The following is a 24,694-nucleotide window of genomic DNA, read 5'->3' as shown; positions in this document are numbered from 1 at the left end:
CGCAAGGCTCCATCGCAACAATCGCCCATTCGTCCCAGAGACGGTGTGCAACCAGCTGAGGGGATTGTGGTCCGTCTCCACGATGAAGTGGCGCCCGTATAGATAGGGTTGCAGACGCTGCAGGGCCCACACTATGGCCAGGCACTCCTTCTCCATCGTGGAATAGGCAACTTCCCTTGGTAACAGCTTCCTGCTCAGGTACAAGACTGGGTGCTCTTGGCTCGCAGAGTCCACCTGGCTGAGCACCGCACCGAGGCCGAAGTCACTGGCGTCGGTCTGTACTACAAACGGCCGCGTGAAGTCGGCTGCCTGTAGCACGGGCGGGCTGGACAGGGCGTCCTTTAGGGCCCGGAAGGCTGTCTCGCAGTCCATTGTCCAATCGACTGCAGAGGGCAGCTTCTTCTTGGTGAGGTCCGTCAAGGGCTTTGCCAGGCTACTATAGCATGGAACAAACCTCCTATAGTACCCAGCGGTCCCCAAGAAGGACATCACCTGCTTCTTGGTCCTGGGGGTGGGCCAGGATGCGATGGCTTCCACTTTCTCAGGCTCGGGCTTCAGTGTTCTCCCACCTACCCGGTGACCGAGGTACTGGACCTCGCTCATGGCCAGCTGACACTTTCCCGGCTTGATGGTCAAACCTGCCCGATGGATCCGCCTGAGCACCTGTGCTAGATGCTCTAGGTGGTCCTCCCAGGTGGGACTGAAGACGGCAATGTCATCCAGGTACGCGGCCGCGTACCCTTCAAGTCCCTTGAGCAGGGTGTTGACCATCCGCTGGAAAGTGGCAGGGGCATTCCTCATCCCGAATGGCATCACCGTGGACTCGTACAGTCCAAATGGGGTAATAAAGGCAGAGCGTTCCCTGGCCTTGCGAGTCAGGGGGATCTGCCAATATCCCCGGCTCAGATCCATGATGGTCAGGTACTGAGCCCCGGCCAACTGATCGAGCAGGTCATCGATGCGTGGCATCGGGTACGCATCGGCGACCGTGACCGCATTGAGCCCCCTGTAGTCCACGCAGAACCGAGTGGTTCGGTCCTTCTTAGGGACGAGGACTACAGGCGAGGCCCAAGCGCTGTTGGATGCCTGGATCACCCCCAGCTTCAGCATCTCGTCAATCTCCTGGCGCATGTGTTGCTGCACCTCCAGGGAGACCCGATATGCTGAACGCCGGATCGGGGGATGATCCCCAGTGTCCACGTGATGGACAGCCAAGTCAGTCCTTCCGGGCTGGTTGGTAAACAACCCCCGGAAGGGGTGTAGGGTGGCCCACAGCTGGGACCGTTGGTCCTCCAAGAGCTGGTGGCCAACCTCCACATCCTCAATGGATCCGCCTGCCCTAACCTGGGCTAGCATATCCAAGAGGGTTTCCGCTTCTCCCTCCTCGGGCAGGTTGCACACGGGGAGCGCACATGCCTCCCGCTCATGATGTGCCTTCATCATGTTCACATGGAAGGGCTTCCGCCTTCCACGGGCAGGGTCCAGGGTGACCAGGTACGTTACAGGGTTGAGCTGCTGGTACACGAGGTATGGGCCTTCCCAGGCTGCCTGAAGCTTGTCCTGTGGTACGGGGACCAGTACCCACACCTTTTGACCCACTTGGTAGGTCCTCTCACAAGCGTTCTGGTCGTACCAACGCTTCTGATCGGCCTGGGCTTGAGCCATATTGTCGTGTACCAGTTGCGTCAAGGCCTGCATTTTGTCCCGGAAGCGCATGACATACTCGATAACCGACACTCCAGGGGTGGCCAAATCCCCTTCCCAAGCCTCTTTCACCAGAGCCAGGGGGCCCCGCACACGTCGCCCGTGCAGGAGCTCAAACGGTGAGAATCCTGTTGAGGCCTGTGGAACCTCCCGGTAAGCAAATAACAGGTGTGGGAGATACCGCTCCCAGTCACGCCCATGGGAGTCGACCAACATCTTAAGCATCTGCTTTAAGGTGCCATTGAACCGCTCGCACAGGCCATTAGTCTGTGGATGGTACGGGCTGGCCACCAGATGTCGCACCTGGACCTGCTTACAGAGGGCCTCCATCAGCTGGGACATGAATTGGGTCCCCCGGTCAGTGAGCATTTCCTGGGGAAAACCCACTCGGGAGAAAATCTCCAGCAATGCGGTGGCCACCTTGTCAGCCCGAATGGACGACAAGGCCACTGCTTCTGGGTACCGGGTGGCATAGTCCACTACCGTCAGTATGAAGCGTTTCCCGGAGCTGCTGGGGATGGCCAGCGGGCCGACCAGATCCACAGCCACCCTCCTGAAAGGCTCATCGATGATTGGCAGAGATACTAGTGGGGCTTTGGGGCGTGGCCCCGCCTTCCCCACTCTCTGACAGGTTTCACACGAACGGCAGTAGGCAGCCACATCGGCCCCCATTTTTGGCCAGTAGAAATGCTGGTTTAACCTGGCCTTGGTCTTAGCGATCCCTAGGTGTCCGGCCATCGGAATCTCATGTGCGATCCGCAACAACTCCGTCCGGAACGGATAGGGTACCACCAACTGTCGGTCCCTGGGCCACGCCTCCGGTGAACCCTGCTGGACCGTGGCCCGGTACAGCCGTCCTTGGTCCCAGACCACTCGCTCCGGGTCCGAGTCCGAGGGAGGCTGTGCCGCCTGCTCCTTAAGAGCTTTCAGGCTGTCGTCAGCTTCTAACGCTGCCTGAAACCCCTGACTAGATGTGGCCAGAATCGACGAGACTGTCACATCTTCAGTCAGTACCCCGGGACCTGTGTCCTGGCCTCCACCTGACTCGGCTGCCACTTGGTCAGAAGGGGAAGAGCTATCGGACCTCCGGGAGGCCCCTTGGCTTCCAGCACTCCCACTGCGGGTGACAGCGGCCACAGCCGCTGCGACCGTGGGTCGTGCCTGCTCCTCCTCCGTTCCTGACCAAGTCGCCGGTTCAGGCAGACCTACCTGGCTTCCTGACACCCCGGTTGTGGGGGAACCATGCACCGAGATCTTACCTGGGAGCACTTCCGCTCCTGGACCGGCCCCAATCTCACCTGCCTGTTCCCCTCCTGCAGCAACAGAACCCCGCTGTGAAATCTCTGGGGACCCCACATTTGCTGTGGTAGCCCCCACCCCACACACTGGTCCTCCCCCTGCAGCACCCTGCTCTCTGCTTATCCCTGCAGAGGGCAACAGATCCCAGCTCACAGGCTGGTTACTTGTAGAGGCATTGTCACACCTTTCTCTGACCCCCTCCCCTGTCACAGCTGCAGCTGAGTGTGTGTCTATGGTGTCTATGCAAGCAGAAATATCAGAGTTCACTCCCTCCTCCCTTACATCATTCATAGATAACACATTAACATTGTCCGGAGGCATGTCAGTACTGGCTGAAGGTTCAGCCCTTGGTTGGGGCCCAAACTGGGAGGTTATCTGCCCCAAATCTGTCCCAAGTAGCACGTTTGCAGGGATCCGATCAGTTACCCCCACCTCCCTCACCCCTCGCCCTGCGCCCCAGTCCACATAAATGTCAGCAACAGGCAGCGCCGGGTCAGTGCCTCCAATCCCGGAGACAGCGAGGGTTTTTCCAGGGATCAAGTCTTGGGGGGACACCATCTCAGGCCGCACCAGAGTCACCTCCGAGGCGCTGTCTCGCAGTCCTATGGTCACAGACCGGCCGACGGTGACAGGTTGGAAGCTGTCCAGGGACCTACCACCACCCCCACCCACACAATACACCTTGGGCGGCCCTTGGGACGGGGACGGAGCCGGGGCCTTGGGACGCTGAGGGCACATGGCCTTGAAGTGTCCAGGTAGGTTGCACTGGTGGCACCGTCTTGGTTCCGCCACGGGCCTGGAGAGGGGAGTTGAGGGGGACACCCCCTGCAGTCTAGGGGCAGGTGGGGCAGTCGCCGAATTCATCTTACCCCCTCTCCAGGTGCTGCTGGTGGCCGCTCTCCTGGCCTCAGGGGCCCGGTTGTTGGTGTAGTCATCGGCAAGGGTAGCTGTAGCCGTGGACCCCTTTGGCTTCTGGTCTCGGATGAACTGGCGGAGATCCTCAGGGCAGTTCCACAAGAGTTGCTCCGTGATGAACAAGTCCAGGATCTCCGGTCCGGTGGAAAGCTGCAGGCCTTGGGTCCAGTGGTCGGCAGCTCGGGCAAGTGCCCGCCGGTGGTCAGCCCAGGAGTCCTTTGGTCCCTTCTGTAGGCTCCGGAACTTCTTGCGGTAGGACTCTGGAGTGAGGTTGTACTGTTGGATCAGGGCCCGCTTGATGGTGTCGTAGCCCTGATCTGCCTCAGCAGGCAAGTCACCAAGGATATCCAGGGCCTTACCCCTTAAACGGGGGGTCAGGTATTTGGCCCACTGGTCCTTGTCCAGATGGTGCTGCAAGCAAGTCCGTTCAAAAGCAGTCAAGAAAGAGTCCAAGTCTCCATCCTTCTCCAGCACTGGGAAGTCCTCAACACGGACCTTTGGAAGTTTGGTGTCTCGAAGGTCACGTGTGGCTGATGAGGGCCGGAGCTGAGCTAGCTGCAGCTGGTAGTCACGCTCTGCCTGGCGCTCTTCACGCGCTGCCTGCCGCTCCGCAGCCTCAGCCTCACGCGCTGCTTGCCGCTCTGCCCTGCGCTCTGCCAGGAGTCCCTTGTAGCCCTCCTGGTCTCCAGCCTGGAGAAGGGCCATAGCCATTTGAAGAAGGCTATCCGAGCCTCCCAGGCTCGGTGGAATGGCACGTGGTGATCTGCGGCCCGCTGCGGAGCCTGGTGATTCACTGTCCCTTGCAGAGCGGAGGGCTGGCATCTGGCTCGTTGAGGACCCTTGGGTGAGCTGCTCCTCATCTTGTCCATAATTGCCAGCTTGTGCGCTGTCCTCTGCAGAACGGTTTTCTGGCGTCGAGCTCCTGGAGGACTCGTGGGCAACCTCCTCATTACTGCCCACAGCACCGTCCTCCCTCTCTTCGGCTCCTGCTTTAGCATTGGCCAGTTGCATAGCTCTGCTCCTGGTGCCATCAGCCATTCTTGCAGACTTTTGGTCACTGACACAGAACTGACACCTGATGCCTCCACACACCTTACAGTATCTGCACTCTGACACTCTAGTGTTGAGCTAGTCTGAAGACCCCAGCAGCCACAGCTGCTGCAGGCAGTCTTTAGTGTCTGGGAGTATGGGTCTCACACTCACACACACTATTATCTCGATCCCACCGCTATGCCACCAATATGTCACAAACCACCGGGGGGGTCACTCAGAAATCCCCCGCGCTGGCTACCAGTACGTCACAATCGGGGGGTAGCAAGTGGGGGTCACCCCTCCTTTATACCTCCCGACCGACAGACAGAGCACGTGACGCGCTCTCTAGCGCCCCTCTTATAGTCAGGCCAATTATGGAATTGCCCGACCATAAGCAAGGAGGCCGCTATACTACTTATGCCGATTATTGAAGGGTCCCCGGTGAGAGTAAGGTATATATTCCCCCGACCTCCGTGGGCGGAATATATAAAATCTCCCCGAATCTCACTGGCCTCCCCACAATAATCCTTGGCACAATTCGCTGCCACCAACCGATTTACGGTAACTATTAGCCGAACACACAGACGTGGGATTCAAGATCGAGATAACAGAACAGCCCAAGATTAATTATATAATTTAATCAGCCTAAAGCACACTAGAAACTACAATATATACAATAGGGAATCTACAGAATATACATATGTCAGAGTACAGTTACAATCAAAGCATGGGTTACAAACAGGCATACACAGTTCCAGCAGTTACCTTGTTGCGTCTGGCCACAGGGGGGCGCTGTAGACCAGGTTTCTAGGAACTCCCACAGATGTTTCCTGCACGTGACCCCCAGCGAAAGAACACTGGAAAATGGCCGAAGTAGGGTTATCAACCTGGGCAGATCCAGGTCCCCTCCTACCTTAGTGACCTCACAGGGAAGCACTGCTCCACCCCTGGCTTGAGTTATGGACAAAATCCACAACATGGAATATGGCCATAACTTTGCCTGGGAGCGTCGTAGGCGGACGCCAATGCTCTCATTGTGACAGTTATGAATTTAGCTACAGAACGAGGGGACTCATGACCTGTCTGCCAGTTCCCCATTGGCTGATATCACGCCTGGGGCATTTCCCAATGTCCTGCTCCCATAAAAAGGGTGTGCCGGCATCGTCCGCATGCAGAGACACCATTTTTATGGTTGCCATATTTATCGGAAATATGGCTTGCGAGATATGAACCATTTTTTACTGGAGTCGTTCTGTCTGGCTATTTCCATAGCCTTGCTAACTAGCTAGCAGCTCCTACTACAGGGTGACGGCAGGGAGTCATCCTGTGTCCATTGTTCCCACACCACCTAATTTCCATATCACAGGACATGGCCATGGAGGTGTAAGTGGAACACTGAGAACGAGAAGGGAGGGGGCACTGCCAGGGAGTGATGAGGGATTATGACTGGAGTCATAATTCATCTTCATATCCCGGGATTTGCCTCACAGCCGTTATATACTATTACTGTGAGAGCTGGATTCATTTTCTTCTCTTCTTAGAGTTAACGCACCACTCCAGCCGTGAAATTAAGAAAAAATTGCAGGAGTGGTGCTTTAGGGTCAGCACACACGGCGAGAAATACGGAGCGAGGGGAATGGGATAAAAAAATGCATTCCAGTCGGACCAATATTACTCTATATGGCAGCTCCCATGAGTGACATGCTGCCGATGCAATGCGATCTTGTTTCACTCGCACCCATTCAAGTCTATGAAGCGAGAGAAACATTGCACTGCACTCACATTACACTGGTGTAACGCGAGAGCTGTGCGATTCTCGCATCAGCCGATAAAGGAGGAGATAAGGTGATGAATCTGCTCCTCTCCTCCGTAGCGCTGGCCCCCCCCCCTCCGCAGCTGTGGTCTGAGTGCACGATCGGACCACAGTCGCATGACACTTGCATGACACTGCTCCCGCTGTGCTGCGAGCGTGAGCCGAGTATCATGCGAGCGCTCGCAGTAATCTCCGTGTAGCCTCAGCCTTAACATCCAAATTTTAAAAAAAAAATTGTGGATGGTCTAGGGGAATCAATGGAGATGGGCATCATTGCCTGGACTAAAGGTTCCCCGTACATATTAGAGGTGTCTGATGGACAAGCAATCCTCACCCATCCTCAACAGAGCAGTCCTCTGTCCTCATGTGCTGACATGTTGGCCAATGGCTTATCTCCATGTGAACAATACAATTGGCTATCCAAAATCAGACATGCCTGATCAACATCCCCCCTGACAATCAGTCCTCCAGTGCAAACATGCACGTCAGACTGGCGGCCAAACTTGATGATATTGGCGGGTTCTGACAACATCAGTCCAATGTGTATGTGGGGCGGGGGCTTTAGACGGATATTAAGTTTCGGAAGACTCAGTGCTTGGATCTACATCCTTCGTGTTTGGAGACTAGTTGTTGTAATAGAACATCTTGCTGGATGCCTAAAGTCTTCTAAAAACATTGCAACTCCACGATAGTATAAATTCAGCCAGGGGCATTTTCAGATAATTATCGCTGCAGTTAACATCCAGCAAGGACTGATGTGAGACTTCACTATTTAGCTTGTTTAACTGTAGATTTCTTCAAAACCACAAAAGCCAACAAGCCTAATTAAATAAGGATTTAACAATATAACCTAACACTTCCCCAGTCTTAACCCTGGGTATTTGCCGCAAGCCCACCAGAAATTGCTTCTGAATTGAATTTGGCTGCCGTCCTGTACACCTCACTATTGCAGACATTATCGGGATGCCGGGGCGTAATTATGAGTATGTGAAGGTTTGCATTGACCGCTGACCTCTGCTCTGTTTACTGTTTGTGTTTTTCGGAGCGCCCATTGGATTTCTTGCTCCATGTAGCACCTTTAATGAGTATGTGAGGGCAGCGCTGGAGTTTCTGGAAATCATTATAAGACAAATTGTGAGAGCCTCCTGATAAAACTGTATTGAGTTTCTTCCATTTATTTAGTTAGCTCGGAGATGCTCCCCTTCTCACTACTCTGAGTAACCTCTTGACCTTTAATTGAGGATTTTTTTTTTCTCCTTTTTGGAACATTTGGTTTACATCGTCAATTTACTACATTGTATACTTAGGATGCTTGAGCAGTCTTATGTATAGAGGCTCATGGCCGTGTTAATAGGGTCACGGCTTGTCAAAAGTGTTTTAAATGGCTTCTGAATAGACACAGACCATGAACAGGCTATCCAGTGTAGTCCTTTTGCTTGTTCTTTAAAAAAAAAAAAAGAGTTGGCGAGAAAATTGGGATTCTTGAAGGAGTTAAATGCTAGAAGTGAATTTATCAAGACATATAATATGTAGTTGTCATCATTTTGTTGAAAATGTAAGAACTTTAAATTGAAATTTAGGAGATCATCAGATGGCATAGGTGCACATGGCAGAGCAGGGTACAGAAGACTGCCGGGGGCTGGAAGTTCTGCCGTATCCTCATATATGGTGGAATTATGTTAAAGGGAATCTGTCAGCAAGATTTCACCCCACAAAATATATGCGCATGTAGCTCTTTTAAAGACAAGTCCAACAATAACTTTACAGATTTGCTATATTTTTAAGAAATCAGCTTTTTAGTTTGATAATCAAACGAGGCTGAAGGGCTATGGTAGATCCAAAGCCTCTACTCTCCTCAGCTCTATCCCTCACACAAATCCGCCTCCTCTTGCTTGACTGATGGCCTCTATTTTCTTACTTCAGACAAAGGAGTCTTTAGTCCAGAAAGAGGATATGGCGCTGGGCGGTGAATAGAGCTGGAGTGACAGAGTCTTCGGATCTACTAATATGCTAGCCCTTCACCCTCATTTGCATATCAATTCAAATGCTAATGTCGTAGTAACGGAGGAAGAAACAGCTACCGTACATGTGTATATAGTTTTAAGGGAGGGAGGGGGTGAAATCCTGCTGATTGATTTCCTTTAAAGGGAACCTGTCACCAGATTTGGTTACTATAAGCTGCGGCCATCACCAGTGGGCTCTTATATACAGCATTCTAATTTTTTTTCTCAATCATTTATTCTGTCTTTTTAGTATGTCAGCTTTTTGGAGTAGACCTTTCATTCCTATTGGTATACATTTACAACTGTTATTCCCTATATTTGCTTACAAAAGCTGAACGTATTGCAGGAATAGATTAGAAAAATACATAATTTTGTCTGAATATTTATTTAATTTAATATTTATTTAATATTTATTGAATATTTATATATTTTCAGAACTTTTTCTGTACATTTTCATATATAATATATATATATATTTTTTATTTTTTCTTCTTTTTTATGTCTTTATAAGCCATCTTTCGTTATCTAAATTGCTGCCATTTTTATATTGCCTGCATTTTTATTTGCATTTTTATGTTTTCTGTTGTTTTTTTATCTTGAAGGATGATCATGAGAGCTGTGGTTCAAGCTCTACCGGTCGAAGCAACACTGAGAGTGCTAAATCCCTAGTTAAGCCGAGGAAGATCCAACAGACGGCCCCCACTGATCCTGATTTACCTCCAGGTGATTACTTTATACCTTATTCTATCCTTACATATATTAATGGCGGTTTTCATTTTTAACAAGTAGTGGCTACTTAGTCACTAAATAAAGCTCTTGGGAAAATTAATAGTAGTCAATATAATTTAGCAAATAAGATTTGCAGGACCCTGTTCTAGTGGCCAAGTCAGTCATCCACGGCTGCTGTATTAGCGATATGTAAACCATCTCCTAGTTATGACATTCGCGGACCCAATTCTGATTGGTCGGCCGCCGTGACTCCATGTGTGTGTGTCATAGCACAGGGTAATGCTGTTATGGCAGCTTTTTATTCAGAAGAGGCACAGCGGTGGTCTCAGGTAGTAGTAAATGCTCTATTCCAGTGGCAATTATACTCTGACGTGGCTGGTTAGACCAGGGTCCTGAGAAGTTCTTTGCCTAGCTCTAGCCAACTTACTACCGCAATGATATTAATTTTATTCCTTCATATTTATTTGTTATGCAAATGTTTATTTTCTTTGTGTGCATTGGAAAAACACAAAAAAAAAATCTGAGGTAAAAAAGGCATATTGGACATAATTTCAAACAAGTTACCAAAAAGGGACCCGACAAAATTGTTAGCATCTTTACAAAATTGTGGGTAAATAACCTTGTTTCAAGTATGTGATGCTTGGTCAAGCTCTCATGTGACATATAACGGGCGAGGGCAATATTAAAATCACACATAAAACCAGGCTAAAATGGGAGAAGTTGACTATATATATATATATATATATATATATATATATATATATATATATATATATATATATATACATATATATTCTTTTATATATATATATATATATATACGTATATATATATACACACACACAGTACAGACAAAACGTTTGGACACACCTTCTTATTCAAAGAGTTTTCTTTACTTTTCATGACTCTGAAAATTGTGGATTCACATTGAAGGCATCAAAACTATGAATTAAAACATGTGGAATGAAATACTTAACAAAAAAGTGTGAAACAACTGAAAATATGTCTTTATATTTTAGGTTCTTTAAAGTAGCCACCTTTTGCTTTGATTACTGCTTTGCACACTCTTGGCATTCTCTTGATGAGCTTCATATATATATATATATATATATATATATATATATATATATATATATATATTATACAATAGGAAAATACAGAATGAAACAGGGGTTCCCTTGCTGGTTTCCCGCGCTGGTACTAACCTGACTTCAAACCGGACTGGCAGCACCTTTACAATGTGGACAGGTGCGTATCTGTGTGATGTGTATAAATACAAGAGAAAAAAGGGGGACCAGTCGCACACTGTGAAAAACCCAAATAAATTCTACCTTAAAACCTAAATGGAGGTATTTGGAATATTATAATGGCCACTGTAATACTAGCCCAGCGCCCCTTCACGGCACCCTCCTTTGCTGGGTCCTACACTACACTGCATCTTTTCTGGGTTTTAAAAACCTACAAGACCAGCTCATGAACAAAAAGGAGGCTAATGAAGCGGCCAGGAGCTGGGGTGCAAATCCAGTAAACAGAGCCCCACTCCCTGTTTATATGCATTATACAATAGGAAAAAACAGAATGAAACAGGGGTTGCCTTGCTGGTTTCCCACGCTGGTACTAACCTGACTTCAAACTGGACTGGCAGCACCTTTACAATGTGAACAGGTGCGTATCTGTGTGATGTGTATAAATACAAGAGAAAAAAGGGGGACCAGTCGCACACTGTGAAAAACCAAATGCATATAAACAGGGAGTGGTGCTCTGTTTGCTGGATTTGCACCCCAGCTCCTGGCTGCTTCATTAGCCTTCTTTGTGTTCACCAGCTGATCTTGTAGGTTTTTAAAACCCTGAAAAGATGCAGTGTAGTGTAGGACCCAGCAAAGGAGGGTGCCGTGAAGGGGCGGTGGGCTAGTATTACAATGGCCATTATAATATTCCAAATACCTCCATTTATGTTTTAAGGTAGAATTCATGTTGGTTTTTCACAGTGTGCGACTGGTCCCCCTTTTTTGTCTTTTATATATATATATATATATATATACACCGTATGTTTCGCTTTATAAGACGCACTTTTGTTCCCCCAAATTTTGGGGGAAAGTAGGGGGTGCGTCTTATAATCCGAATATACGGGAGGGGGGGTGTATATATATATATATAATATATATACATATACAGAGTCCAATGGAGGTGCGGCAGCTCTGGAGCGGTGCTGGGGGTTGCTGGGGGCAGGAAAAGCTGGGAGCGGCAGCGTTTGATCTCCTGCTCCCGCTCATATAATATACACAGCCGCTGTCCATCAGAAGCGTGGTGCTGAAACTGCATCGCGCTGATGGGCTGAGGGAGCTGCACATATTATATCTGCCTGTGCTTACCTTTGATCGCACAGGATCCCCCCTCCCCCTTTGTTAGCTATAGCCTCCCGTGCTGCTGTCCATAGTAAAATAATAAACTCTTTACTCACCTCCTCCAGCGTCTGCCCGGTCTCCCTCCTGCTGCTGTGATTAGGCACGCAGAGATATCTCTCTGCTGTCCCGATCACATGACCTGCACTAGAACCAGGAAGTAGGAAGTGCAGGAGACAGGAGGAGCTCAACACCGAGGAGGGAGACACGAGACAGGACAGTGCTGCAGAAGGTAAGGAAAGAGTTTATTTTACTAAAAGCAGCAACATGGGGGCAATATGTAACAGAGGGTGATGTCTGCCTGCCCCAGTGGGCCTGTCTGCCTGCCCCAGTGGGCCTGTCTGCCTGCCCCAGTGGGCCTGTCTGCCTGCCCCAGTGGGCCTGTCTGCCTGCCCCAGTGGGCCTGTCTGCCTGCCCCAGTGGGCCTGTCTGCCTGCCCCAGTGGGCCTGTCTGCCTGCCCCAGTGGGCCTGTCTGCCTGCCCCAGTGGGCCTGTCTGCCTGCGACAGTGGGCCTGTCTGCCAGCGACAGTGGGCCTGTCTGCCAGCCACAGTGGGCCTGTCTGCCTGCCCCAGTGGGCCTGTCTGCCTGCCCCAGTGGGCCTGTCTGCCTGCCCCAGTGGGCCTGTCTGCCTGCCACAGTGGGCCTGTCTGCCTGCCACAGTGGGCCTGTCTGCCTGCCACAGTGGGCCTGTCTTCCTGCCACAGTGGGCCTGTCTGCCTGCCAGAGTGGGCCTGTCTGCCTGCCAGAGTGGGCCTGTCTGCCTGCCAGAGTGGGCCTGTCTGCCTGCCAGAGTGGGCCTGTCTGCCAGCCACAGTGGGTCTGTGTGCCAGCCACAGTGGGCCTGTGTGCCAGCCACAGTGGGCCTGTGTGCCAGCCACAGTGGGCCTGTGTGCCAGCCACAGGGGCCGTGTGCCAGCCAAAGAGGATGTGTGCCAGCCATAGGGGACATGTGGCATCACTGGGGGACGTGTTCAATATAAGGTGGCCATATGCAGATTAAGGGGGCTAATTTTAGGTTGAGGGGGCTATGAGGGACATATACCCTATATTATTTGTTAGGCCGGTTTCACACATCCGGCTTTTTGCCGTTTTGCCGGATGCGGCTCTCTCCCGTACAGTTAATACAGTACAATGACAGCGCTGTAACTTCCGGGTCACATGCGCCGGTCACATGACAGCATGTGACCGGCGCTTGTTGCGCTGTCACTGTACTGTATTAACTGTACGGGAGAGCGCCGCATCCGGCAAAACGGCAAAAAGCCGGATGTGTGAAACCGGCCTTAGACGGACACTGGCATTATAAGACGGACCCCATTTATTAAAAAATTCTCTATTCCTTCACCAAATTTGGGGTTGCGTCTTATAATCAGGTGCGTCTTATAAAGCGAAAAATACGGTGTGTGTGTGTGTGTGTGTATGTATATATATATATATATATATATAAAGATAAAAATGTTAATGTTATGGTGAAGAATCAACAAGTGGGACACAATTGTGAAATTGAACAAAAATAGATGCTTATTTTAAACTTTTTTAAAAAATAAAAATTGAGGCGTGCAATATTATTCCTCCCCTTTAAGTTAATACTTTGTAGTGCCATCTTTTGCAGTGATTACAGCTGCAGTCACTTGGGGTATGTGTCTATCAGTTTTGCACATCGAGACACTGAAATTCTTGCCCATTCTTCCTTTGCAAACAGCTGGAGCTAAGTGAGGTTGGATGGAGAGCGTTTGTGAACAGCAGTTTTCAGCTCTTTCCACAGATTCTCGATTAGATTCAGGTCTGGACTGTGACTTGGCCATTCTAACACCTGTATATGTCTATTTGTGAACCATTCCATTGTAGATTTTGCTTTATGTTTGGGAAGATTGTCTTGTTGGAAGATAAATTTCCGTCCCAGTCTCAGGTCTTTTGGAGACTCCAACAGGTTTTCTTCAAGATTGGTCCTGTATTTGGCTCCATCCATCCTCCCATCAATTTTAACCATCTTCCCAGTCCCTGCTGAAGAAAAGCAGGCTCAAACCATAATGCTGCCACCACCATGTTTGACAGTGGGGATGGTGTGTTCAGGGTGATGAGCTGTGTTGCTTTTATGCCAAACATAGCGTTTGGCATTGTGCCCAAATAGTTCAATTTTGGTTTAATCTGACCAGAGCACCTTCTTATACATGTTTGATGTGTCTCCCAGGTGGCTTGTGGCAAACTGTAAACAACACTTTTTAAGGATGATATTGAGAAATGGCTTTCTCGTTGCCACTCTTCCATAAAGGTCAGATTTGTGCAGTGTACGACTGATTGTTGTCCTATGGACAGACTCTGCCACCTCAGCTGTAGATCTCTGCAGTTCATCCAGAGTGATCATGGGTCTCTTGGCTGCATCTCTGATCAGTCTTCTCCTTGCTTGAGATGAAAGTTTGGATGGACGGCCGGGTCTTGGTAGATTTGCAGTGGTATGATGCTCCTTCCATTTCAATATGATCGCTTGCACAGTGCTTCTTGGGACATTTAAAGTTTTGGAAATCTTTTTGTAACCATATCCGGCTTTAACCCCTTAACGACCCATGACGTACTAGATACGTCATGGATCGTGTGCCGGTAAGCCCCGCCCCCTGCCGCCGGCAGGCGGCGGCGATCGGCGCACATATCAGCTGTTATCAACAGCTGATATGTGTGCCTGCTAGCCGCGGGTGGAATCGCTTCCACCCGCGGCCATTAACCCCTTACATTTCGCTGCCAAAGTCTTGGCAGCGATATGTATATGGGCGCCGCCATGACAGTGACTTACCCCGCCCCCACCGGAAGTCACGTGACATGATCACGTGACTTTCGGCGGTTGCCATGGTAGCACAGGGTCATGTGATGACGCCTGTAGCTAACATGAGTCACTTCCTCTCAATGCCGGAATACAGCCGACATTGAAAGTGAAGCAGCAAGTCTGCAGTTCTCAGCTCTGTAGCTGAGATCTGCAGATAGTGCAGAGCGATCGGATTGCTGATCGCAATAGCCCCCTAGGGGGACTAGTAAAATAAAATAAAAAAAGTAAAAAAAAAGTTTTAAAAAATGAAAAAAAAAATAAAAAAACCTAAAAGTTCAAATCACCCCCCTTTCACCCCATTGAAAATTAAAGGGTTAAAAAAATAAAAAATACACACATATTTGGTATCGCCACGTTCAGAAATGCCCGATCTATCAAAATATAAAATCAATGAATCTGATCAGTAAACGGCGTAGCGGCAAAAAAATTCCAAACGCCAAAATTACGTTTTTTGGTCGCCGCAAATTTTGCGCAAAATGCAATAACAGGCGATCAAAACGTAGCATCTGCGCAAAAATGGTACCGTTAAGAACGTGAGGTCGAGATGCAAAAAATAAGCCATCACTGAGCCTCAGATCCTGAAAAATGAGAACGCTACGGGTTTTGGAAAATGGCGCAAAACGTGCGCCACGTTTTTTGGACAAGCTTGTGAATTTTTTTAACCCCTTAGATACAAGTAAACCTATACATGTTTGGTGTCTACAAACTCGCACCGACCTGAGGCATCGTACCCACACATCAGTTTTACCATATAGTGAACACGGTGAATAAAATATCCCAAAAACTATTGTACAATCCCACTTTTTTTGCAATTTTTCCGCACTTGGAATTTTTTTGCCGTTTTCCAGTACACTATATGGTAAAACTTATGGTTTCATTTAAAAGTACAACTCGTCCCGCAAAAAACAAGCCCTCATATGGCAAGATTGATGGAAAAATAAAAAAGTTACGCCTCTCGGAAGAAGGGGAGCAAAAAACAAAAACGCAAAAACGGAAAGTGCCCGGGGGCTGAAGGGGTTAAAGTTCTCCACAACAGTATCACGGACCTGCCTGTTGTGTTCCTTGGTCTTCATGATGCTATGTGCGCTTTAAACAGAACACTGAGATTATCACAGAGCAGGTGCATTTATACGGAGACTTGATTACACACAGTTGGATTATATTTATCATCATCAGTCATTTAGGACAACATTGGATCATTCAGAGATCCTCAATGAACTTCTGGAGTGAGTTTGCTGCACTGAAAGTAAAGGGGAGAAATAATATTAAAATATTGCACAAACCAATTTTCAGTTATTTATTTTGTACAAAAATTTTAAATAAGCAATAAATATCGTTCACCTTCACAATTGTGTCCCACTTGTTGATTCTTCACCATAACATTAAAATTTTTATCTTTATGTTTGAAGCCTGAAATGTGGGAAAAGGTTGACAAATTAAAGGGGGCTGAATACTTTCGCAAGGCACTGTGTGTGTGTGTGTGTTATATATATATATATATATATATATATATATATATATATATATATATATATATATATATATATATATATATATATATATATATATATATTATATATATATATTGTGTGTGTATACATCTGCAGTGCAAGATTGAAGAGTGAGAAAGTAAAGGGTACTTTGCACGTTGCGACATCGCTACTGCAATATCGTTGGGGTCAAATCGAAAGTGACGCACATCCGGCGCCGGTAACAATGTCGTAATGTGTAAAGCCTAGATGCGCCGATAAACGATCGCAAAAGTGTCGTAAATCGTGATCTGTGTAGCGTTGGACATTTTCATAGTGTCGCACCAATAGGAGATACGATGTTGTTCGCCGTTCCTGCGGCAGCACACATCGCTGTGTATGAAGCCGCAGGAGCGAGGAACATCTCCTTACCTGCCTCCACCGGCTATGCGGAAGGAAGGAGGTGGGCGGGATGTTTACATCCCGCTCATCTCCTCCCCTCCGCTTCTATTGGCCGCTTGCCTAGGGACATTGCTATGACGCTTCACGACTCGCCTCCTTAGGAAGGAGGCGGGTCGCCGGCCAGAGCGACGTCGCAGGGCAGGTAAGTGCGTGTGAAGCTGCCGTAGCGATAATGTTTGCTACAGCAGCTATCACAAGATATCGCATGTGCGACGGGGGCGGGGACTATCGCACTCGGCATCGCTACCATCGGCTAGCGATGTTGCAGCGTGCAAAGTACCCCTTAGTATCAACAAATAATTCCTAATTAATCGAAAACCTCCAATTTTACTGTAACAGAAATGAGAAGCATGTAAAAGACCATACTAATCTGAGGTTTGTTCTTAGATACGAGCGCATTCCTATGCAATGTGTAGTTCAATGAATACAGGTCAAGTGTAATTTATATGAAAAAAACCCAAAAATAATCAATGAAAAATTGAAGAAAAGTTTAATGAATGTCCTCATTACCTGATCACAGATGTCAACTGTGCAAACATTCCAACAATTCATGATTGGATCACAAAATAAGTGATTGATAAATATTTTAGAAATTATGTTAAAACCAAAACTGCAAGTTATACAGAAATAATCCTGATAATACATGGTACCTGTAAATACACTAAGTGGTGCTTCACACATAGCGACAACGACGTCGCTGTTACGTCACCATTTTCTGTGACGTAACAGCGACCTGGTAAGTCGCTGTTATGATCTCTGCTTAGCTGTCAAACACAGCGACGCAGCAGCGATCATAACGTTTCTACATGTGCAGAGAGCAGGGAGCCGCGCACACTGCTTAGCGCTGGCTCCTTGCTCTCTTAGCTACAGTACACATCGGGTTAATTAACCCGATGTGTACTGCAGCTACATGTGCAGAGAGCCGGAGCCGGCAGCACAGGCAGCGTGAGAGCTGCGGAGGCTGGTAACTAAGGTAAATATCGGGTAACCACCTTGGTTACCCGATGTTTACCCTGGTTACAGCTTACCCCAGCTGCCAGATGCCGGCTCCTGCTCCCTGCTCGCTTCATTTCGTCGCTCTCTCGCTGTCACACACAGCGATCTGTGTGTCACAGCGGGAGAGTGCCTTTGAAGAAAACGAACCAGGGCTGTGTGTAACGAGCAGCGATCTCACAGCAGGGGCCAGATCGCTGCTCAGTGTCACACACAGCGAGATCGCTAATGAGGTCACTGTTGCGTCACCAAAACCGTGCCGTAGCAGCGATTTCGGTAGCGATCTCGCTATGTGTGAAGCACCCCTAAGGCTGTGTTCACATGCTGCATTGTTGTGCAAACTAAATACTGAGTTTTACAGTACCAGCAAAAGCTATGAGATTACAGAAATCATTTTCTTTTTTTCTGCTGAGATCTGCAGCATGTCATTTTTTGGAGCATTTTTTCAGCAATTTTTTCACCTTTTAGAAAACAATGAAAAAGGGGGAGGGGGGAATCGGCGTTTTTGAAGTATTTTTGGTGAATTAAACTACATGTATTGTAAACAAATCACACATGTAACCTGGATACAAAAATGGCTGCAAAGACGCATTGAACAGAGTTTTTACTGCCAAGATGGCAGCAAAACACTTTGTATGAACATAGCCTAATCTGCACACAACAGAAGTATGTAATAAATAAATACAATCATCCAAAATGGAATACGTTCAGCAAACAACATTAAATGTTTGCTAAAATAACATCACTATTTGAGCCCATACTTGGCACTATAATAATAAATAATAATAATAATTAGTTCCATGAAAAAGAAAAAAAATCAATATGACCCAGGAAAGATCCCCAATATGACTCTGCTGGATTGGAAGCTGGATTGTTGTATCCTGAGGGTTTCATTGAGATATATATATATATATATATATATATATATATATATATATATATATATATATATATATATATATAAAAAAATAAATGAAAATAATGCAAAATCTGTTTTTATTGATGGTTCTTTTATGAGATATTTCTATTTGTGATCTTTTTTATAGTATGCTGATCTTTAATTGGTTTTATGAATAATTGAGAATGATGACTTAAAAAGCGACTTTGCTCCCGTTCACCTCTTTCTGCAACCTCTGTTAGACGAAGAAAGGGCAAAAGGGCAGACACGGCCAGTCCAGAGGTCAGGGCAGGGTGGAAATCAGAAAGTGGGCCATGTCCTCATTGGCGGCTCTCACACGGGGCCTCCTGCATTCCATCATGCCTCCCTCCGCACAGGACAGGGTCCTCCAGCCGGTACCCTCACTCCGTGTTTATTATGCTTTAACACTGTCATAGCAACTTGATGATGGAATAATAAAGATACGTGTGAAAAATTGGTCTTTTGGGATTTTCAACCTTTTTTTTTTTTTTTTCCCTCATGTGATTTATCGTAGACTCTAATTGAACTATAATATCCAACCAACTCTTGTTTGTAAAAGCCACATTTATTTATTTAGCTCTACCCTCACCTACTGTATCCTCACCCATCCCTTGTAGACTGTGAGCCCTCGCGGGCAGGGACCTCCGTCCTCTTGTACCAGTCTGTGCCTTGTATTGTTTATGATTATTGTACTTGTCCCTATTATGTATACCCCTTTCACATGTAAAGTGCCATGGAATAAATGGTGCTATAATATAAATAATAATTTATGTGCATTGCGTCAGATAATAAGTCAATGCAATTTTTCGTTCATATCAACATATGGATTTATGAGATGGACAGGACTTCACTGGTTGACTACCTGAAAGATATAAGTTTAGTATTGTATAGGCACTAATGTTTTTACGTGGTAGACTATGTCAGATATCAAGTTTCAGCAAGTAGGAATGGAGCATAAAGGGATTGTCTGAGAGATGAAGGAACTAATAGGAACCTGTCCATATTGTTTGTATCCCCTACAGGGAACCTATCCAGGGGGTTTAACCCTCAAATGTAATAGGATTGCTTTACCAGCCTCCAATGTTTTTATTCATGTCTTTATTTCACCTGAACATTTGTCCAATTATTATTATTATTATTATTCTAGCGCCATTTGTTCAATGGTACTTTACAAACTATGTTTAATCCTGGTGTTCGTGTATCTCGACCAGTCCAAAGTACCGTCATTAAAGGGGTATTCCCATCTTCAAGATCCTATCTCAATATGTAGTAGGTGTAGTAATAATAATAGTAATAATAATATTAGCAAATACCTCCAATTAGAAATGTAGTATAGTTCTCCTGATTAGCTATGTTGCTTAAAACATGTGCAGTAGCTTAAGTATCCATGGTTATGATGACTACACATATAATGACCGTTAGTTGCCTTATGGTCATAACCAGACCTTGGCTACTGAAAGCCCTGCACATGAGGTAAGAGACATAACTAATGAGGAGAACCATACTATATATCTGATTGTAGGTACTTGCTATTATTATTATTACACCCACTACATATTGGGATAGGATCTTGGAGATGGAAATATCCCTTTAATGTCTGTGTTTCACATATATAACACAGAGCAATGTGATTTGTCAAACCAGCGTGTGCAGGAAGAACAGGGAGGAGGAGAAATCTCTGCTCTGCTCTCTGCACACGCTGGTTTGTAGATGCTCACAGGCACTCATAGCTGTATAATTATTGTACTTTTACTTTTTAAAGGGAAGCAAACATCAGGATTTTCATGTATAAGGTGCAGCCAGTGCAGTACTGGCACTATCAGGCACAGGCTGTACATACCATTAGTGGGCAGTTCGGATGTTTTAGGCTGTGAAATCCAACTTTATGAAGTTTGAAAATTCATGCACTTTTTGATTGACGTGTGCACCTGTGCTGCTAATGTCCGGGCGGGTTATGCAAGTGGATTCCCGCCCTCCCCCCCCGCCGCCTGTTCCTCCCTCCCTCTGGCTTTATGTAAATTTCTAATCTTCAGTTACACGGCGCCGGAGTTAGCGCCTGCGCATAGCGCTCATCTCTGGCGCCATGTTTCTGAAGCCCACAGTATTATGGTGCATGAGATGAGAGTGCGACGCATGAGAGGTCAGCGCATGCGCCCTCACTTCTTCAGATCTTATGTGACCGCGGGAGCGCGTGCGGTCACAACAGGACTGGAGCACAGATGATCTTACCCTGATTAGCTGCAGCAGAACGTCTGCTACGATATCGTCTGCTTCAGCTAATCGGTAAGATCAGCTGTTCTCCAGTCCTGTTGTGACCGCGCGCGCTCCCGCGGTCACAATAGAACTGAAGAAGTGAGGGCGCATGCGCCGCCCTCTCATGCACCATAATACTGTGGGCTTCAGAAACATGGCGCCGGAGATGAGCGCTATGCGCAGGCGCTAACTCCGACGCCGTATAACAGAAGAGTAGAAATTTATATACGGCCAGAGGGAGGGAGGAACAGGTGGGGGGGCGGGGATACATGTGCATAACCCGCCCGGACTTAAGCAGCGAGGTGCACACGTCAATCAAAAAGTGCATGAATTTTCAAACTTTATAAAGTTGAATTTCACAGCCTAAACACCCGAGCTGCGCACTAATGGTATGTACAGCCTGTGCCTGATAGTGCCAGTACTGCACTGGCTGCACCTTATATACGAACATCCTGATGTTTGGTTCCCTTAAGGCTAGGTTCGCACACTGCGTCTTTTTGACGCTGCGTTTTTGTGCGTTTTTGGCCGCTAAAAATGCACAAAAACGCACCTGCGTCGAAAAAACGCGGCAAAAAACGCACGCGTTTTGCCGCGATTTGGTGCGGGTTTTTTTGCTGCGTTTTGCTGCGTTTTTGCTCACTGCGTCCTTATGCGTTTCTTATCAGTGAACAAAAAAAAAAGGTCTGATGTCATTTCCTTCTTCAATGTGTTCTTCATTCTCCACTAGTGTATGCAGAAGAGCAGACAGCTGCAGAACTACAAGGCTCAGCATACTCCATCCAATAGTGTATGCAGGAGAGCAGACAGCAGCTGCAGAACTACAAGACTCAGCATGCTCCATCCAGGACTGTATGCTTGAGGGAGAGTCAGGGGGAGCAGACCTACAAGGCTCAGCATCCTACATCCAATAGTGTATGCAGGAGAGCAGACAGCAGCTGTCGAACTACAAGGCTCAGCTTCCTCCTTCCAGGACTGTATGCAGGATTTCTTTGCCCCCCCAAACAAAAAAAATGACGTGGGCTTCGCCATATTTTTGTATGCTAGCCGGGTACAGCAGGCAGGTACGGGCTGCCCCCAACCCCCAGCTGCCTATTTGTACCCGGCTGGGAACCAAAAATATAGGGAAGCCCTTTTTTTTAAATTATTTCATGAATTTCATGAAATAATTTTAAAAAAAAATGACGTGAGCTTCGCCCAATTTTTGAGTCCAGCCGGGTACAACTAGGCAGCTGGGGATTGGAATCCACAGTGCAGGGTGCCCATGCTTTCTGGGCACCCCCGCTGTGAATTGCAGTCCCGCAGCCACCCCAGAAAATGGCACTTTCATAGAAGCGCCGTCTTCTGGCGCTGTATCCAACTCTTCCAGCTGCCCTGATGCCGGGTGGCTCGCCGGGTAATAATGGGTTTAGGGCTAGCTGTATAGCTGGCCCTAAGCCCGAAATTCATGGTGTCACGCCAATATTAGACATGGCCACCATGAATTTCTAGTAAAGATAAAAAAAAAAACACAACACACAGAAAAATATTTTTATTACAAATAAAACACAACACAATTAGTGACTCCATCTTTATTGAAATAAAGAACCCCCCCTCCGCAGTAATCCTGGGTCAAGGGTCCCACGCCGTCCAATCGTGATCCAATATCATCTGATCGGTTTGCTGGAAGGCAAAGCAATCAGATGATGTGTCAGGATCAAGTGCCTGAATCACATCACACATCAGCTGATTGTTTAAAAGCCGATTATACAATCAGCTGATGCATCGGTGCAAAAAAATAAAAATAAATATATAATACTCACTTATGTGCTGATTACCGGCAGCTCCTGGAGCGATGGGGCGGGAGTCTGATCCTGTCCGATCGCTGCAGCAGCTGCCGGTAAGGGATGAAGTCTCCTGACGCATCCGCTGATACCGGCCGGGCGCCCGCGTCACCGCGATACTTACGATCACCTGATGCGTCAGGTGACTGCATCAGGTGATCCATCGCCAGGTCCTGCATCCATCGGAGGTTTCCCGGCCGTCTGCACACAGCCGGAGCGGGGGTGGCGATACCGTGAGAGGAGATGGGAGCGGGCATGGCACCGGGAGTCTGCAGACAGGTGAGTATAACTTTTTTTTTTTTTCTACTGTTAACTTTTGTTTTCGCAGCCGCTTCCACCTCCTGCCTGTACATGGCGCTGCACGGCAGCAGACATGCACAGGACGGGAGGTGGAAGCGGCGGTGACGGTACCGGGAGGATTCACGCTTCTGTATATACTGACAGAAGGAATCCTCTTCCTGTACACGTCACTTTACTACCCACCTCCTGCGTTTATAGCTGCGTTTTTGGTCTTAGAAACGCACCAAAACGCACCAAAACGCAGCTATTTGCGTTTCTCATTGCGTCTTTCAACATCCCATTGAACTCAATGGATGAAAAGCGCAGTGAAAAACGCGGGAATAATTGACATGCTGCATTTTTGTGGCACCACAAAAACGCAGCTGAAAAAAAACAGATGTGTGCGGACAGCAAAAATTAAAACTCAGACTTTGCTGGGGAAGCAAAGTCCTGCAGTTTTGAGGCCAAAAACGCACCCGAAAAACGCGCAAAAACACTGCGAAAAACGCACTGTGCGCACATAGCCTTAAAACTGCTCCCGATGAAAGGAAAATGCATTGAAAAGCAGCATAGACATGAAAATTGATGATTGACAAAAAATATAATTTGAATTTCACAGCCTAAACATCCGAGCTGCGCACTAATGGTATGTACAGCCTGTGCCTGATAGTGCCAGTACTGCACTGGCTGCACCTCATATAGGAAAATGCTGATGTTTGGTTCCCTTTAAATCAAAAGTAAATATAACATTGAGAAACCTTGTTATCTGATCAGAGATATTTGCTTCTTTTGCCTACTGAATTGATTTTTCACTTGTCTTGGATAAAATCTGTATTCAGTAAAGACAGATTTTCATATCACTGATAGGAGATGGCGATTGGTGCTTTTAAAATTCTATGTAGGGAGGAGGAGCTGGAGGCAGAGACATCCTACTGCAAATTATCATGAAACAACATTTGAATTTCTCCATACAACTTAATAAAAACAAACTGTCATCTCCTATCCAAGTAATGGGGAAATCTTTGACTCACGGAAATCATACTTTATCCTTAAATGAAAGATCCGTTCAGGAGAAGACAGAAGCAAATTTCTGTAATAAGATGTTTATTTATTTTACTCACTTATATAGCGCTATTATTTCCACAGCGCTTTAAAAAGTGATCATCATGGTCCCCATTGGGGCTCACAGGCTAAATTCTCTATCACTATGTCTTTGGAGTGTGGGAGAAAATGAAGGAACTCCGAGGAAACCCACACAACACGGGGAGAACGTACAAACTCCTTGCAGCTGTCGTCATTGGTGGGATTTAAACCCAGGACCTCATCGCTGCAGAACAACAGCGCTAACCACTGAGCCACCGTGATATTACAAAGTTTTTCTATTTTCATGTGTACTATTGATTTCTGTAAAAAAATAAAAGGATTGTTAAGGGCAGCACAGTAGCTCTGTTCTCCCTGTGTTTGCTCCGATTTCCTCCCACACTCCCATACTGATAGGGAATATAGATTGTGAGCCGCAATAGGGAACAGTGCTGATGATGTCTGTAAAGCGCTGCGGAATTATTAGTGCTATATAAGTAAAGGATAATAATTAAATAATAGGTTTCTGCCTGTCAGTGTAACAAATAAATGGCTATTTTAACCCCTTCGCAACTTTGGACGCATCGGTACATCTAAGGTCATGTCTTTTGATTCGTGCTAGTACCATCAGATCTAAATTATCTATATAAAAATATAACTAAAGTGTGACGTCTGATTGTCATTTTTGAGTACTGCACTGGTTTT

General features: G+C 47.0%; 1 protein-coding gene across 1 annotated transcript in view; it reads left to right on the top strand.

Moving 5' to 3' along the window:
• VPS13B (vacuolar protein sorting 13 homolog B) overlaps nucleotides 1-24,694 on the top strand; it is a 1,405,890-nt gene that overhangs the window by 129,856 nt on the left and 1,251,340 nt on the right. The window contains exon 4 of the mRNA XM_075353076.1: nucleotides 9,369-9,489. Coding sequence (XP_075209191.1) covers nucleotides 9,369-9,489 — 121 coding nt within the window. The remainder of the gene's footprint in view (nucleotides 1-9,368; nucleotides 9,490-24,694) is intronic.

This window comes from Anomaloglossus baeobatrachus, chromosome 6, assembly GCF_048569485.1.
Source record: "Anomaloglossus baeobatrachus isolate aAnoBae1 chromosome 6, aAnoBae1.hap1, whole genome shotgun sequence".
Lineage (NCBI taxonomy): Eukaryota > Metazoa > Chordata > Amphibia > Anura > Aromobatidae > Anomaloglossus > Anomaloglossus baeobatrachus.
Note: the sequence above shows the minus strand (reverse complement) of the source record. Positions and strands in the feature narration are given on the sequence as shown.